The sequence below is a fragment of the Passer domesticus genome, chromosome 3 (genome assembly GCF_036417665.1).
Source record: "Passer domesticus isolate bPasDom1 chromosome 3, bPasDom1.hap1, whole genome shotgun sequence".
Lineage (NCBI taxonomy): Eukaryota > Metazoa > Chordata > Aves > Passeriformes > Passeridae > Passer > Passer domesticus.
Genome location: NC_087476.1, coordinates 58,137,609 through 58,153,930, shown reverse-complemented (window position 1 = coordinate 58,153,930; position 16,322 = coordinate 58,137,609). Strand labels below are relative to the sequence as shown.

Sequence of the window (16,322 nt, the reverse complement as noted above, 5' to 3'; positions counted from 1 at the left end):
ACGCTGCTCTTGTGCTTTTATAAATGCCTGTACATTGATCAGTCTGAAAACTTAGTGGCCCTGGAAAAACTATTGAAAAAAGGTTATTTTTCAGGTATTTCAGTTTGTTATTACAATCCATCACACAGTCACACACACCATACACCTAAGAGGGGTAACACAAAGGGGCTGAGGGAGGATGAGGTGGTTTTAGTTGTTGGCAATGCCTGACTGAATGTCAGCTTTAGAGCACGCTACTGTCAAAGCTGAGGCTGCACACTGTCCAGCGAGAACAAGGAGAAGTCCTAATTCTCTGTACGCCATATTATTTTGTTCCTTTAACCAAAAACCCCTTTTAAAGTTTTATATCAGTTCCTCTTACCTCTTCTGTGTATTCTTTCTTCAAGGGGGCACCAGCAGTTACCTGGGAACAGGTAATAATAAACAAGCAAAGTCATCACACATTGGTACTTGTCATAACCCTAAAGGGTCTGAAGTGCAATTTTGCTTGCTTTCTGTACTGCCAGCTAACCCATACCAGTGCACACAGCATCACAGCCTGCCTGCAGCTTTTGTTTTATTCCAAGCTGCACCAGCACACAAACAACAGCAACACCTCCTATTGTATTTAGGTAGCAAGACACAGGCAGTGCCTCAGCAATTAGCTGCAAAAGACTGCTAGGGGAGGCAGCTGGATCTCATTCTACGTGTTGTTACAGCACACCAGCAGTGCAAAGACAATAGGCAGCAACTCCCAACAGCTGAAGAAATAACAGCAACACAGAAGAACATCATCTTTGATGTTCTTTAATTACTGCCCATGGCAAGGAACTGCATGCAAGTAATTTGCTGGAAAGCACAAAGGTATACATGCAGAGTGCATCATGAGGGTGATCACTGGGATACTGTACTGAGTCTCCAAGGAGCACATAACGCCAGTCCCAGGCACCAGACTTACTTTTGTCTCTAGCATTAGTCCTTTTTATAGTTAACCTCCCAGTAAAAGTATCTGGTACTCTACATGCCTCAGTGATGAATGCATCACATTTGTAAACAAATGAAACCTTTAAACTTCTAAGGACACAAGTGAGACAGAAATAGAGACAGTTATTAAGACATATTTAAGTCCTATTTTTGCTAGATTGAGTGATAACACGTGAAAATATACTTGCTTTGATAGAGATGGAGAAATATAATTCAAAATAAAGAAAACATGCATCAGAAGTGTACTAAAATGATAGAAAATTATATCATTACATCAACCTGAAAGACTGAAAAAGGGTAGCTCAGCTTTAACTCTTAGAGAAGATTAGCTGTAAGGGAAACCATGCCTTCTAAAATTTTGTGGCTGTGGAAACAGCTCTGGTATTTTCCCCCAGTGTGACTGTTTCCCTGGCAGCATCACTCTCCAGCATTCTGCTGGGCAGATGAAAGTGCTCCTAGGAGTTAAGTGTCTGCCTGCTTGGCCAGCACAGTCTGATCTGATTGCACGTTCGGGGAGCATTTCTACAATCAGTAAGCTGTAAAATCTCTTTGTGCCTTAGATGGCAAAAAGTGATACACTGGTGACTCTTGGTACACCCAGAAAACACTTGGAAAATTTAATCAGTTACTTCAGCATCCCCGAGGGAGTTAATCTGAGCAAAATAAAAGGACATAAGGGGTACCCATTACTGGAGTGAAAGAAATCTCAAAACCTTCACTAACAATGTTCTCTACTTCCACTCACATACTGCAACTTGAACTCGTCTCATTCCTCCTCAGCTGTCAAATTGCCCAGCCTGTGACGACTTCACTGCACTTACAAATGCTGTTTCAAAAGGCAGGGAAAAGAATATCTATCTCTTACAGCTTTTTTAAAAATGCAATAACCTTCCCTTCCTCTGTAAGACATAGGACTTGTTCAGAGCTCTTCTGTCCCTCATCTTTCATTTGTGGCTTTATTTTAGAGACAGCATTAACTTTAGTGATAACATCTACTCAATGAGGTACCTCAGAAGGGTTATCTAAACATTGCCCCACAGACTACTCCAAATATTTCTTAAATCAAGGTATTTTACGTATTTCAAATATTAGCAACAATTTGATTTTTCCAAGAAAGGTGCAAAAACTTACATTTGGCCCACCTCCATGCATCTTCAAAGCCCTCACTGTAGCAACAAGTACAACCACACTGGGAACCAAGCCAGACGCTCTGCATTTGATGTTGAAGAATTTCTCCATCCCAATGTCAGCACCAAAGCCAGCTTCAGTTACTGTTAAACATTAAAAAAACAAAACAAAACCACACATTGAACATGCTTTTGGTTAAACACTGGGGGATATTTCTACTTCAGCATACAGTGCACTTAAATACACACCAGTACTCAGTTTTGAATGAACTTTTACATAGAGGTCTATTTGCATTACTGAGTCTGATTAAAAACCTATTCTCAGCTCAGAAATAAATTCTCTTATTCTTATATTTACAATATGCCATCAAAGTAGTTCCATGGGGGGGGGGGAAATCCAAGCAATCTGAATTAGTTTGAATCAAAGTACTTAAAAATACATAGTCCTCTAAAATCACTGTTTATGTGTAATTATGTGTAAAATGATTGCAAATTCTCAGATATAAGACTTTCCCACATTATTCCTCCTCCTTTGATTTCTAAAAAAGCACTAAAGATGTGCTTTCATCACCATTAATGGACCTAAATTCTCCTAGGTTTGCAGAACTTCTGCTGATCTCTTGCTTTTGTGGAGAGGATGTTTAGTTATAAACACAAACCAGCAGTTGGAGCCACATCTCAGTGTTGAATATGCTGTTAAACAACTAATTTAATAATGGGATTTTGCACCAAAGAAGTCAGACATGAATGTAACGTGACTCAAGAGAAAAATCTGTGCAGAATTAGGATACACATGGCAAAGTATGTTTAGTGGACCTACAAATAAAGAGAAGATAATTTGTATTGAAGGAGACCAGTCTCTTCAGAGTGAATTTGTTCTGATTTGTCAAATATAAATTATTTTTCTTGCTTCTTTTAAATTCAAGTAATTTCTTTACATTAGACAAAGACAAGCACACAGTAAATAAAAAATTAAAGGGATTAGATCTCCTGTTGGTTGAAAATTTACTGACGCAACGATTTCCCACCAGAATACATTAAAGAGCTGGGCTCAGTGCACACCTCTCAAAGATGTGAAGGGACTTTCAGGCAGACAAGTCAGGGCAGGAAAACAGCTCCAGAGGCTTCTGGACCTGACTCCAAGCAGGGCTGGTAATGCGTTCTCATAACCCAAATCAACTTGTAAAAACTCGTAAATTCCCTTCTCTTTCCCTCTTGTCAGCAGTTTTGTGTCTCATACTTAGGAGGGGAAGGGACCACAAATGGCTGATTGAACATTTCAGGACTGGGAACCTTCAGCAGGATCAAGGAGGAGGACACACAGATCCTGTTGCCGTGGCAGAAAGCATCTCACTGTTGGCAGCTGAGGCACTTTAGGAAGTCCCAGCCTTTGAGCATTTGTCCTAACCCCACTGGTCCTTTTCCACCTCTTCATTTTGCACAGGATAAAACAATTGCCTGGATCTGCTCTAGGGAGGAAATGGCTGCTGGGGCTGCGAGAGGAAGCAAGTAGTAGCAAACAAGGGGGTGGGCCTGCTGGGGGGAGCAGGGACCTCTTGAAATAGTAACATGGCAAGTGTCATAATTAATGTTCTCCTCAATCATTGTAATAACTATACCATCTTTTTCTAAATAGCCCTGAGAAAAACAGACACACCAAACATGGGAACAAAAAAAAAAAAAAATGTTTACACAAACGCAGTAATTCATAGGAGCAAAGCTAATGCCAGGATAAGTCACATTAAAAGCAGAGCCAGGGATCACATTTCTGCTTTCCAGTAACCCTCATTCTTCTTCCCCAGTCTCTTACGTGGCATAGGGTGATTAATGGGAACTCTGAATTAGGAATATATAACCACGATCAATCTTTAATATAAACAACAGATAAACTACCAAGTGCTTGAGAGGGTGGGAAAATAATTTGTCTCTTACAGAGATTGCCAGCACATATACATAGCAGCCTCCTAACATTTCCAAACAAAGTTTCCAGGGAGTTAATCCATTTCATGCCAAGCCTTTTCAAGGGTCAGCTTCCCTCTGAGAAAGGGGGGATTGCAAGTCTGCCTTTCAGTGGGAGAAAAGCAGAGATGTCAGCCTTCCACAGCAACTGCTCGCACAGCAAGCCACCCTTCGGACAGCCCAGGCAGCCAGGGCTGTGCATATTCCCCTATTCTTTACACTCTTCCCATTGATACAGAGGATAAAATTCACTTTTGCCTAAACAACCCAAATACTGTGTCAGAGTTCACCGGAGTGAGTGCTACAACATGGAGACCGGGATTTTTTCATTGGAAGTGGAGGAAAGGGAGACAGACGTCAGTGCTTTCTCCAGTGTGCGGAAGGAAACAGGATGTAGTAGAAAAGCTGCCTGGATGAAAGTTGCAACTCCATTTTATTTCCTCCAAGGAATATTAAGAAGACAGAATAACATGCCAAGCTATTATATTTTAAAATCTTTGTGCTGAAACACTTAATACAATTACTTTTAGATTGTTTCCTGCTTTCAAATGAAAGCATCAATGAAAAACACAGACTACGAATGGGAAGTTTCAAACTACTCTATATTTAATGATCATGAGATAAACCAGCTAATCACTTTAAATGTAACAGAAATTGAAAGTAGTACATGGTGAGCTAATCACTTTCCAGGTAACAACAGAAAATTGAAGTACTATACAGGTGTATTTACTTTGACAATATTTTCTCATACATAGCTTGTCAATAGCAGGGATTACAGGCGAACTCACATACATTTTGGGCAACAAACATTTCCTTTAGTAGCTTTAGTAGCTGTGGTCTGCTGTACTTCAGCTGAAGAGAAGTTTGTAGCACAAGCACTGCTACCAGACCATACATTTTTGCCCAGCTTCAGCTCCCTTCCCCAGATGCCTGTTTATCTCATGCCCTGCCAAGCAACCATTTCCCAGCTCCATGAATCACAGCTGCCTGGGCTGCTGCCCTGAAAGCAGGCAGGGGGTTTGTAATAGATACCAGCATGGTGTTAATTGCTTGCTTTGATTTCCAGGTCACAAACACAGTTCCAATGCAGTTTTAATGAAAGTAAAGAGGTAAATGATTTGCCTTCAGCAAGCTCACAGAAAACACAAAGGTATTTGCACTTCCAGGCTGAGAACACAACTCCATGGCAAACATATACTAGATCAGTGTTATTACAGTCCCAGGCCTTGTTTTGCCTTCTGAATCCCCTCCTTGCACTGATAAGACTCAATGATGAGCTGAGCAAGTGCTAAAAGATTATTTCTGGGTGCAATTTTCACTCAGTACAGTTCTCTGGACTCTCACTGTTGTGGTCATATAAAGTGCAAAACCTAAAGTGCAAACCTATTGTTTGATTTTGTCCTTCAGTTTTAGAGCCTAAGCATCATAAAGAACATTGGAATGAGGAATAAAAATTAAAATTTCATGTATCAGCAGTGCACTACCACTGCATTACTGTTAAGAGTGGGCTATAGGTCAAACCTAACAATTAATTTACATATATATCAGAAATAAACTGCATCAAAATGGTCAAATAAGGTCAAATAATTTGTTCTTATTAAATATCCACATGAGTGTGACCAAAAGCAGCTCATTCTTACACATCTGGGTAACTGTGGGATCTCGGGTCAAAAAGCCAGTAGGCAAAACACAACAGGCAATCACTACAGGTCTTTCTAGAGATCATTTATGTGACATCTACTTCACCCACTCCTGCTACCAAAATCATCAATAAACCACAGTTTTCTTTCAGAGCAAAAATCCAAAATATCAAAATTAGGTAAGGTAAGGGGAAAATGGGGAAGGAAAAGCCCATATGGGTGAAATTGGGCAATAGAGAGAAGTTTGTTGGGTGGGGCAAAGTCAGAACAAACTCTCTTCACTGGAGTCTTTAATTCCACTTCAGGCAATTGAACAAATCACTCTCATGATTTTGTTTCTTGTTTATAATTATCATAACCTCCTTCATGTAATTACTGCCTTACCAAGGACATCTGGGAATCACCTACATGTGACAATAGCTTAAATAGACAGTGTCGTGTGTTAAGCAGCTAATCAGATTTCACCATCATTCTTAATACAAAATCTAATTTTTCTCCATCTAAAAATGCATCTATCTTGCTAAAGCTGCATAAAGTGGTTCCACATTACTCTTACATTGATATAGTGCTTAAAAGCCTTACAGAAAGTGATGTTTAGAATATTTTTCAAAAAGCTATTTCACCCACAATTGAACTTGATGTGTACTGAGGGTAATTTCTAGTGAAAGTATCTTTTCCCTAGTCAGCCCTTTGTATCAACAAATCAATGTCAAAATAAAGCATTTGTACTATAAAGGGCCAAGTCAGATGCACACACATGAGGCGAAGCTTGAGGACGAATTGTGAGCCTGGATTCCTGAACAATGTAAAAGGAAATGGAAACTCTGAGCTGCAAGTTGCCACTTACTCCCCACATGTAAACATATCTGTTCTAGTGCAGCTGTCTGCTGGTAAACTCAGGAAAGGAAGAGCTCAAAGTCACAGAAGCACATGAACTGTGAACCTGGAATGGGAGATATGCTAGCTATAAAGTACTGATATGTTCTTTTTTAAGTGAAAAATACCAAGGTGCGCTATCGCCAAAATAAACCAGGATGATCAGTGATTTCTCTAACAGGATATCATATTTTTGTTAGTATAGCTAGGGATGAATAACCAGATGTTTGTCCATTCTGACTCTAGCAATTATTTGATGTGAACTTCCATTATTATGGCTGATTTTGGAATGTAACAAATACTTTTTTCTCCCCCTCACCTCCCACCAAAAGAGGGAGTTTTCCTGTTCATTTTTCTTTCCAAGCATTCTCAGATGTCATGGAACACAGGAACTCACTGCTACCACTGCTGAACACAAAGTCCAGCAGAAAACTACACGTGAATATTTTAAGCCTGAGCATTTTCCATGCCATGAAGAAACTATTTTGCTCTGGTTGTTAAAATTTTATGTTGTTGTTGTGATGTCTAGAAGAAAAGGTAATAGGAAAAATATTTGCCCCTAAGTTTAACAGACCATAATCTAACTGGATGTAATCTGCACTTTCCATCTTTTGCTAAAGAAAGATGCCAGGGCGGTGTTTACCCTGCTGACATCAGGGCACTGGAGGGTTCTGATTGTTCACACCCAATCCATGCTTTTGACTGAGCCAGCAGATATGGCAATTCATTCTGCCTTCCTTCAAAGGACACTTATTATCTCCTTTGGCTGAGTCTCAGGCCTCGGCTAACAGTCACTGCCTGCTGGCAGCAAGGGCTGCATAGGAAACTTGGCTCCCAGGAATACACTTAATTTAAGTGCTGGTTCCCTTGGGACTCCATAACAAGCTATTTCAATCTTTTCCTCAGAAGCATTTATTTTTCCATAAGAAAGTAATTTTACCATTGAAAAGCAGAGCAGCTTTAAATGAGAAACTAAAGGTTACCTCATAACCTCTCACAGTTACTCACTTTTAATATAAATTGCTGTTAACTTTCCAAGAGCATCCTGTACATTAAACAAAATAATATTCACAATGATTCATACAGATCATTCCCAGACTATAGATAAAAAAGAAGTATAGAAAATTCATTTATTTACTCCAAGCCAGACAGGTGAAGAAAAATTTTAAATCTCAGTCCTCTGACAATTAAGGGTACAATTCCTTTCTGTAGGTGTTAAAGGCCTGTTTATGTATGTATGCTGCAGATGTTGGACTTTAAATTCAGGGTGGGAATCAAACTGAAAACTCCAGGAGCTGGCAGGAGTAGCACTGTGTGACAGAAAGCATGCTCTGCACATCTCCACAGCTCTGCTTGCTTCCTCGCCTTGAAAATATGCAGAAGTGCAACTGCAGTGATTCCTGCCTCCAAACCAATTTAGGGCATGGTTTTACCCTGTGGCTGAAGCAAATGTGCACCCTGACTTGCTGAAAGGGTAATTCTTGTTCATTCTTAAGTCTTCTACCTGTCTCTCCTGCTCTGTCCCGCTGCCCAGATGTTTTTGGCATCCATTTAATTGGAAGGTAAACTCTTGCAATTTGCTAAACAGAAAGCAAAAACATACAAAAACACAGTGCAAAAAAACTTGTCAGTTTTTCCACTGGGCTATATTTTAATTAGTTGATGTAAGACCAGACAAGTACCTGAACGTGTTCAAACAAGCAGCAGAAGAAAGGGAAGGAAGGAAGATACATTTCAGCAATAGAAAACTTAATTCTTCCCTAGCCACCTTGTCAAACCATATTCCGATACTTTGAATGTAAAATTTGACATTTTCTTGCAGCTCACTATAGTAATGAGCTCATTATTTAAATTTATTACTAGAGATTAAAACCAGAAGATGTCTAACAAGTTACAAATTATTCATTCTAATAGAAACTAAGTGAGCTGAATGTGGCTTCATGGGCTACATGTTTCTTTGAATTGCTCTGCTAAGCCTGCTGGGCTTTACAGTCATTTTCTCTTAATTTCTGTGTCCCATACTCATGTAAGGATATGTAACTCTTAGGCTAAGTGTTGGGCCCTGTCATAAACTGCAATGCATAGCTGAATACACTAACCAAATATACACAGTCCCCCCTTTTGTAACCTCCTTCTGTTACAACATTAACCAGAAAGATTCAAACAAAAGAACTATGAATTTTAGGTTGCCTCCTTTCACCATTCATAGCACGTTTTCTTTGAGGTAAGAGAGTAACATTTGCTCATAAGACAGATGACCACGTTTGGAGCAAAATTAATGGCACAGGAATAAGGCAATTACGTTACATACTTTAAAGATCACCATGGTCTTTGGCAAAAGAATTATTAGTCTTCTGGTAATTACAAAATTAAAACCTCACCACCTCTTTATTTAGACTTGCATGGAAGGAATAATTAACAGCAGCACTGATGGCTCTTCATTTAAGGCCATTCTTTTACAATTCTGCAAGGAGTACATTAACTTATGGTACCCACGGTATTTCCCTAAGGGGTTAAAATAAATTTCATCACACTTAAACCATGTTACTCAATGCATTTCTCACTACTAGACTTTCATTTACTTCCACTTTTAAAAGATCCAGTTGGCTGAAGTACCTTTCATCAGAGTGAAACTGCTTCATGTTGAGCTCTCAGGTTTTGGGTCCTTCTACACTCCCCTTAAAAAAGCTACTGAAAATGGACTTTGAACATGCTTTGAGAATTGATGTTACAAGCATCTGGAAAACACTAACTTCAAGGGGCAGGCAGAGAGCCTGAAAATTTCTTCCCTGGAAAACTTCTAAGCATTTCATCAAATGGTCATGAAACAAAACATGCTTTAGCACCAATACTGTACTGTTTTGTGAAAAAGAAAAGAAGGGATGCAAAGAACCCTGGTTTTGAGACAAACTACCATTTTGGCATACGCCCTGGAAGAAGACATACTTTCTGAAGGGCAGCAGAAACAGTTGGGCAATGGGTGATGACACAGGTAGTGATGTGAAACACAGAATTCTTGCAGCCAGACAAGCTATCATCAGAATCTATCACAACTCCGAGACAAAGTCCATTTAAGCAGCACCTGCCACTACATGCTGGGCTGTGGGTGCCCTCACTTGCCCTCAGACGGGCATGGCTGGGATGGGGGGAGCCCAGGAAATCGCGCTGCCCCTCACCCTCGTCACAGAACAAAAGCATCTGTCTGTGCACACAACAAAGGCCGCTGAAGCCCGATGATCAATGCTCTGTCACTTGTGCACCACCCGAGGCACACCAGGCACAGAGAGATCCATCACTGCCATGCAAGCCCAGCCCCAGCACACGCAGCCATTCGCCCGGGCAGCCGCTGGCACAGAACTGCCCCCGACTCCGCACCGAGGCACGCACTGGGAGAAGATTCTCCACTCTGCCCTTCTACATCAAAATCATTATCACAGCATGCAAGTGCTCCCGGGGAGCACTTGCATGCTGTGATAATGATTTTGCCCATGACTTAGACACTGTCTTTTCTGTGCACACGTGTAGTGCATCCCTCTCCCAGAAGGACAAACAGGATCTGGTTTTATTTCATCCTGCTTAAGTCTTTGCTAGGAGACAGAATGCCTTCCTTGCATGGTTCGCTTAGGAGAGGACACCAACAGCCCTATTGACAGCACAACTACATCTTTTAGAAATTCATGGCAAAGGGCATCTCCTGTTATGTATCCCCAGGAAGAAAAGTATTATTCCCCTGCACGAGCAGTGTGTCTTAATGTAAAAGTGGCCTAGTGAAACATCTGATGCCAAGGCTGTTAATTACTCTACAAGACCATCCCAAGAGCTTTGCTGGAGAGTTCTGTGAGAGTAGAAATGATTCTACAAAAAGTGCAATATGTGTGTATTAAACACATACAAAAATGTAAGATATCAATAAACAGAAAGACGTTCCATGGAGACAGAGAACACCAGGTACTATTAGTAGTATTTTAGGAGACAGGAAATAATGCCTAGGTGTGAGAACGTGCAGCATAAGCCACAGAAGAGCAGAGGAGGGTAAAAGAAGCAGGAAGGTAAAGTCCACTGTGCTGCACAGACTTCATGCAATAGCCACATATATGAAGAAATGCAGCAGATGAAACTTTGGAAATCATGGAAACTCTTCATGGAAGCTCGCAAATACCCTTTGTAGGCAGGGAGTATTGTGGTTGCAATCACCTGCATTTTTAAAATATTATATACAAAACTGGTATTTGAACCTCTACTCAAAGTATAAGATTGATGAACTGCAACAAGCTTATTAATATGTATTTGCTTTTTTCCCTATAATTTTTGGATAAGGAAAAAAACCTCAACTGGTTAAAACTGCTCTGGAAAATAATTGTGTCTGTTAAATGACATGATGTCATGTGTAATTTATCTTACAGAAAGAATTACAAGCTGAGGAGAGAGACAGTACTAAGGTCACACACCAACAAATCCCATCTTCCTACATGGAATTCCCAATTAAAAATGCAGTCAAAACCAAAACCAAACCAAACCATAATTCTTCTGGTTTGCACGACAAATCCTTGCGACTGCTCATGGCTAAATCAATTCTTTAATGCCTATGGTGAATTTATCCACTTAATCACAATTCAAGCAATCAGGGCAACAGAATTGCCATTGCAAACTACCCATTACCATTTCTGAAATATTTCTACATTATTAGTTGTGCCTCCTTACTACAGATTATAAATTATTAATTTTTTTTTCAATTCCTCTTCATAATTGCCCATCATCTTGTCATCTTAGCTACTCTATCATCCTTTAGCCCTCCCCCACATTTTTGTGCTTTCTTGCTCCTTGTGCAGTGAAGAGCCCCAAAACGTACACTGAATTCCTAATCGGCTTCTGGACAGGCTGAACCTGCAACCCTTGATTTATGGAGCTGTTACTCAAGTCTCTTGGGAGCTCTGTTTGAGATGCTGTAGATGGAGGCAGCACAAAGATACCGTGTCCTCATGCATGTAAAGCATCTGCTTGTCCCTGAAGCTTCATTCCCTCTCAGGGCTTGCAGCCTGTGCCAAGCTGAAAATATTTTAGAAGCATGTGCCTTATTCCTGCAGGTAGCAAAGCTGAAGAGCTTGAGACTGTCAGCTTCAATAAAGCTGTCAGCATAGAAAGCCAACAATAAAGAGACCAAAAAATAGGCTCGCCATGTAAAAGACAGGTAGGCCACCCAAAATTTTAAAAAGACTGTAACCTACATTTTCCCTTATTGTAGTAATCTAATCTGTTTCCTCAATCAAATCAAATTAATTAAACAGCAGCTTTATAAAACTGCAAAAATTAAATTACAAGGTCAGAGCATTAAACTGACCCTGAGATACCATTTCGGATATTAATCTTTTCTTTTAATGTATTATTTTATAGAACCAGAGAGCAGCATTTGAACACTTTCAAATATCGTCAACATCTGACCTTCAAAAGCACTTTGGCTATTTGCCAAAACACCACTCTTCCCATTAACAAATCATACTGGCCACACATAACCTAGCATTATTTGCAATCTCATTAACATGTTTAAAAATGGTTTAGAAACAAATTTACATCCCTAGACATGAATTCTTGAACTCTTCTTTAAAGCTAATCCAATTAGATGATAAGATCAGATATGTAAACAAACACAGTTTCTGTTTTCAAAGAGAAATAACTATTTTTCAGTAATTATTTTGACATACAAAATATGTCAAATACAATACATATAGTTTGTTGCCTGAAAACTGAAAAAACCCAAGAAAACAACAATTTAAAGTTAGCATATTTTCAGAGAAATCACAGTGTTTTTCTCTTATATTGTATTACCATAGAGTACTTCATTTCTGAGGAAAAAACACAACATCTGTAAATAAAAATATTTGGAACCCTTAGCATCTGCACTTTTCTTCCAGGAAGATCTAAAGACATAATCTTAACCTTTTTCCCAAACCACATTATTTTAATTTGGCTCATAGAGAGGGCAGCACAAGATGAAAAGAAAACATATCAGAGTTCTGATCCTGAATAAGAAAATGTAGCTTTAAATAATAGTTTTTGAAACCCCTGTTAATAGAGCTCTCAGTGTGCCTGAGCTTATGGAATACTAGCAGAAAACAGAAAATCAACTCTGCAAAATGTAAATTTGTAGTAGATGATATTAAAACTTTACCTACTATAATTACCGTAATCAAAAATGGAAATACATATATTTATGTTCTTTTCACACTCCATGTTTGTATTGACTTCTCTGGAGCCTTGATGAATTAAGTCAGCCGATCCAAAAGTAAATATACAAAATAAATAAACAAATATTGCCCCCTCAGTATGTGTACATTATTAACAATTTTAATTATAAAAGCTTTCAGAAAACAAAACATTTCTGCCTGCAGATTCAGAATGAGTCAGAAAATAAAAAGCAAACACTGGTTTCTCCAACATGATGTAAATATCTGAAGAAACCTAATTCTTACACAAGTTGTGCATAAAAAGAACATTAGGTTTCAGGATCAAAAGGTCAGTAAACCAAACAAACAGAAATCTAATAAAGAGCTAACATTTTCAACTGATATTAAAAATAAACCATCCACTAAAATTAAAATTCAGCCTTTGAGATAGGACTTGAACTCTTTATGCAAACTCTGCCCTGCTGACCCTTGCTAAAGGGTGTAAGTCAATATGAAATACTCACAAATGGAGAGAGGATGATGGATTTTCTGCCAAATAACCCTAAGCAAAAGTAACGCAGTTAGCTGGGGAGCCTGCTTTTATTTCCTTTGCCAAGTGATGAATTAAGAGAACTTCCTAGCATACATGATGTTTTACTGTTTGCAACTTTTTTAACCCCTGGTTCCTTTCTTCTTACAAATAAAAACAATACAACCAGCCGGCAACAAGAGAACAAAAAGAACTGCTTCTTATGTGTTGGGAGTTTTAGAACTAGGTAAGATTGCTAACTTGGGGAAGGAAGGGAAAATGAACAGAAGTTGCAATGTCATCAGTTTCTACTCACTAGAATGGTATTTTATTTACCAGGAACTGGGCAGTGCCTCTACTTTCTGAATGAATGACAGATCCTTCCTATCTATTTTTACCTCTGGGTAACTATCCTGAGACTGAGAATAATGGATAGCCCTTAACAGTTGTACACTCCATTTAGCTTATGAATATCACTGCCAGAGGAAAGAGTTGTGTTAATCTCTAACATGTTGCAGAAGAGGTCAGCATACAGGACATTAAAATACCATGTCAGCTTGTAAGTAAATTCCTGATGCATGTTTAAGTACTGGCAGCTGCTGTGGCTCCACAAAAGCCCTGTTACCTTAAAGTTCCTGTTACAGCACTTGTCATCTCCCTGTTTGTTATGGCGAGACAGCTTTTGCCCCCAAGAAAGTTCATAAACTGAAAGAACACATCAGGAAGAATGGGTTTACATGTGCAGGCATAGAGGCTGAAATTACTTGCTTAAGGCCAGAAAGCCAGTCAAGGATGGAGCTGGGAATAAGATGTATGGCTCCTGTCAGGCGCTGCAGTACCACAGCCTTGTGACAGACCTGGAGGTTTCCATCAGAGACCGTGTGCTGCTGGTGGCAAGCGATGGACTCGGCATCTGGTTCTCTGCTTGTCTGTGACCCAGCCAGCTCAGTAGTGGTGTGACACTTCATTCAGCACACAGCCAACACACATGTGCCCTTTCACTGCTCCTAGTCTGTGAGAAAGCCATTTAATTCCTTTTCCAGTGAGGCATAGAGCAGCATCCATCCACCCACAAACAATAAAAACCCCATTGAATATAACTGTGATAAGGCCACGCTATCTCTTAATTATTTTCTGTCATGTAACCATTAAAATTTCTTTCTTCACACTGAAATCACCCATTAATTCAAAATTCTCTAAATGTACAAATTAAAATGCCTGGTCTCTCACATGACATCTGGCATGAGAACAGTGGTAACTTCTGGTCACTAGGAGGAAAGGCAGTCAAATAAACAGCTTTGCTATCCTGCAGGGTTAACTCCTTGAGTAGAAGATAATGTCACTATTAATTACATAAGCTCTAAAACAGAGGAAAAGACAGAGCGAGCTGCTATGCTAGGGAACAAGTATCAGAACCTGCAAAGGAAATGTAAACAAATTACAAGGGTCTTCAGCTCCATAAATTGAAACAGAGAAGCTAATGATGTGAGGTTACTGTAATATATTAAAAATGGAATTAAAAACCCAAAATACACAAGAGCTGAATGCACTTCTCTTAATAAAGTGTGATTCAGTGCTTTTAAAATCCTGGAAGAAGAAGAAAAATACAAACCACAGTGTTTGTATCAATGTCTTAAATAAGCTCCTTTTCTTTTGGTGCCTTGTGCCTGACAAGTATCAAAACATATCTTCAAGTAATGTGGGAAAGTCTGAGTGACTACAGACCTGATGGTTTTCTAACAGATTTTTAAGAAGAGAATCACTTTTAAAAAACTGAAATAAGTAAGAAATACAACCTTTGTCTACCAAAGGGAGGCCCGGCCAGATTAAAAGCTTTCTCCTGTGATGAAAATACAACAAAGTCTCATCAATGAAGAGGAACAAAAGAACCTGCTACAGCAATACACAGGAGTCTGTTAACCAGGCTAGAAGAACATTACTACATGATCAAGGGGAGAGTAGGCAGCCATCACACAAGAACTGTGGGGCAGCAGAGAGGACCAGCCCCAGGGCTCCCATTTGCTATTTGTTAAATCATGTCCACAGAAAGACTGTGGAACACCGATGAAGTTTATTGGCAACAGCAAGGCTTCAAAAGGTATCGCACAGGAAAAAGTTTCTGTGGATTTATGAAGAATACAAATGGAATAAAAGCTATTTGCAGTAAAGAATTACTGCCATTGGAGAAATGTGACAAAAATCTGACCTACAATTTGGGAACTTCATCCTTGCAAACATCAGGGAGGAGTGTGGGAACCTAACAGTATTAAGTCAATCACAGTCATGTATAGAAAATGTGTGCTTGAATACTTAGAGACAGTATTACTAAAAATTATCACTTGAGAAAGAGAGGACTAAGCTGTAACAGTATTACAAAAACCAGATCAAATGAGTCCCAACTGGCCATGGCAAGAGTTAAAAATCCTAGCTGGTTTCAAAGTGGAGCTAAGTCAGTTTATGAAGGAGATCACTTGATATGCTTGTCAGATAAATCAGAGAACTCTGCTAAAAGGCTGATGATTTATAATCACATGTTATTTCATTCCTGTAAATTGCCTCTCACAATTCTGGATATAAACAGTAGATTTGGGAACAAACATTTACAAATACGCTTTGTAGCAAGGAAAGACTAAGTGAATTTCTAACATGTTTTTTAGATGCCTTTTTTTTTTTTTTTAAAGGAAGAAGGTAATATCTCACTACAAGACAGTCCACAATTTCAGAGGCTTTGTCTTCAAAACAGCACCACCTCTCCTGCCTGGGAAAAGCATAACTTTTTCTGCCAAGTGTGATGTTTGTCAGACGTAATTCAATAGCTCATGATCAATACCAACTTTCAGTTTTCAGTTCAGCTTTGCATAATTTATAGGATTGCAAATTAATTCAGCTCTGAAATATGATGACATGTAATACTGAAGTCAATGCTAGGATGCTTCCTTATATACAAAAACATTCAGGACAGCTCTCTTCTACTCAATCCTTCTTCTGAAAAGCTTCATATTGCAATGTGTGCTAAAGAGCAGAAGAAAAAATTTCTAGAAATCTGCAGCGACAAGGTAGAGTCAGA

The 16,322-nt window shown here is 39.2% G+C and overlaps 1 protein-coding gene across 3 annotated transcripts in view; it reads right to left on the bottom strand.

Moving 5' to 3' along the window:
• The window catches only part of MTHFD1L (methylenetetrahydrofolate dehydrogenase (NADP+ dependent) 1 like), a 144,840-nt gene that overhangs the window by 63,466 nt on the left and 65,052 nt on the right, over positions 1-16,322 (bottom strand). For all 3 annotated transcript variants that reach the window (XM_064413316.1, XM_064413317.1, XM_064413318.1), the window contains 2 exons: positions 2,095-2,234; positions 362-403 (listed from right to left, as the gene is read on the bottom strand). In XM_064413316.1, coding sequence (XP_064269386.1) covers positions 362-403; positions 2,095-2,234 — 182 coding nt within the window. The remainder of the gene's footprint in view (positions 1-361; positions 404-2,094; positions 2,235-16,322) is intronic.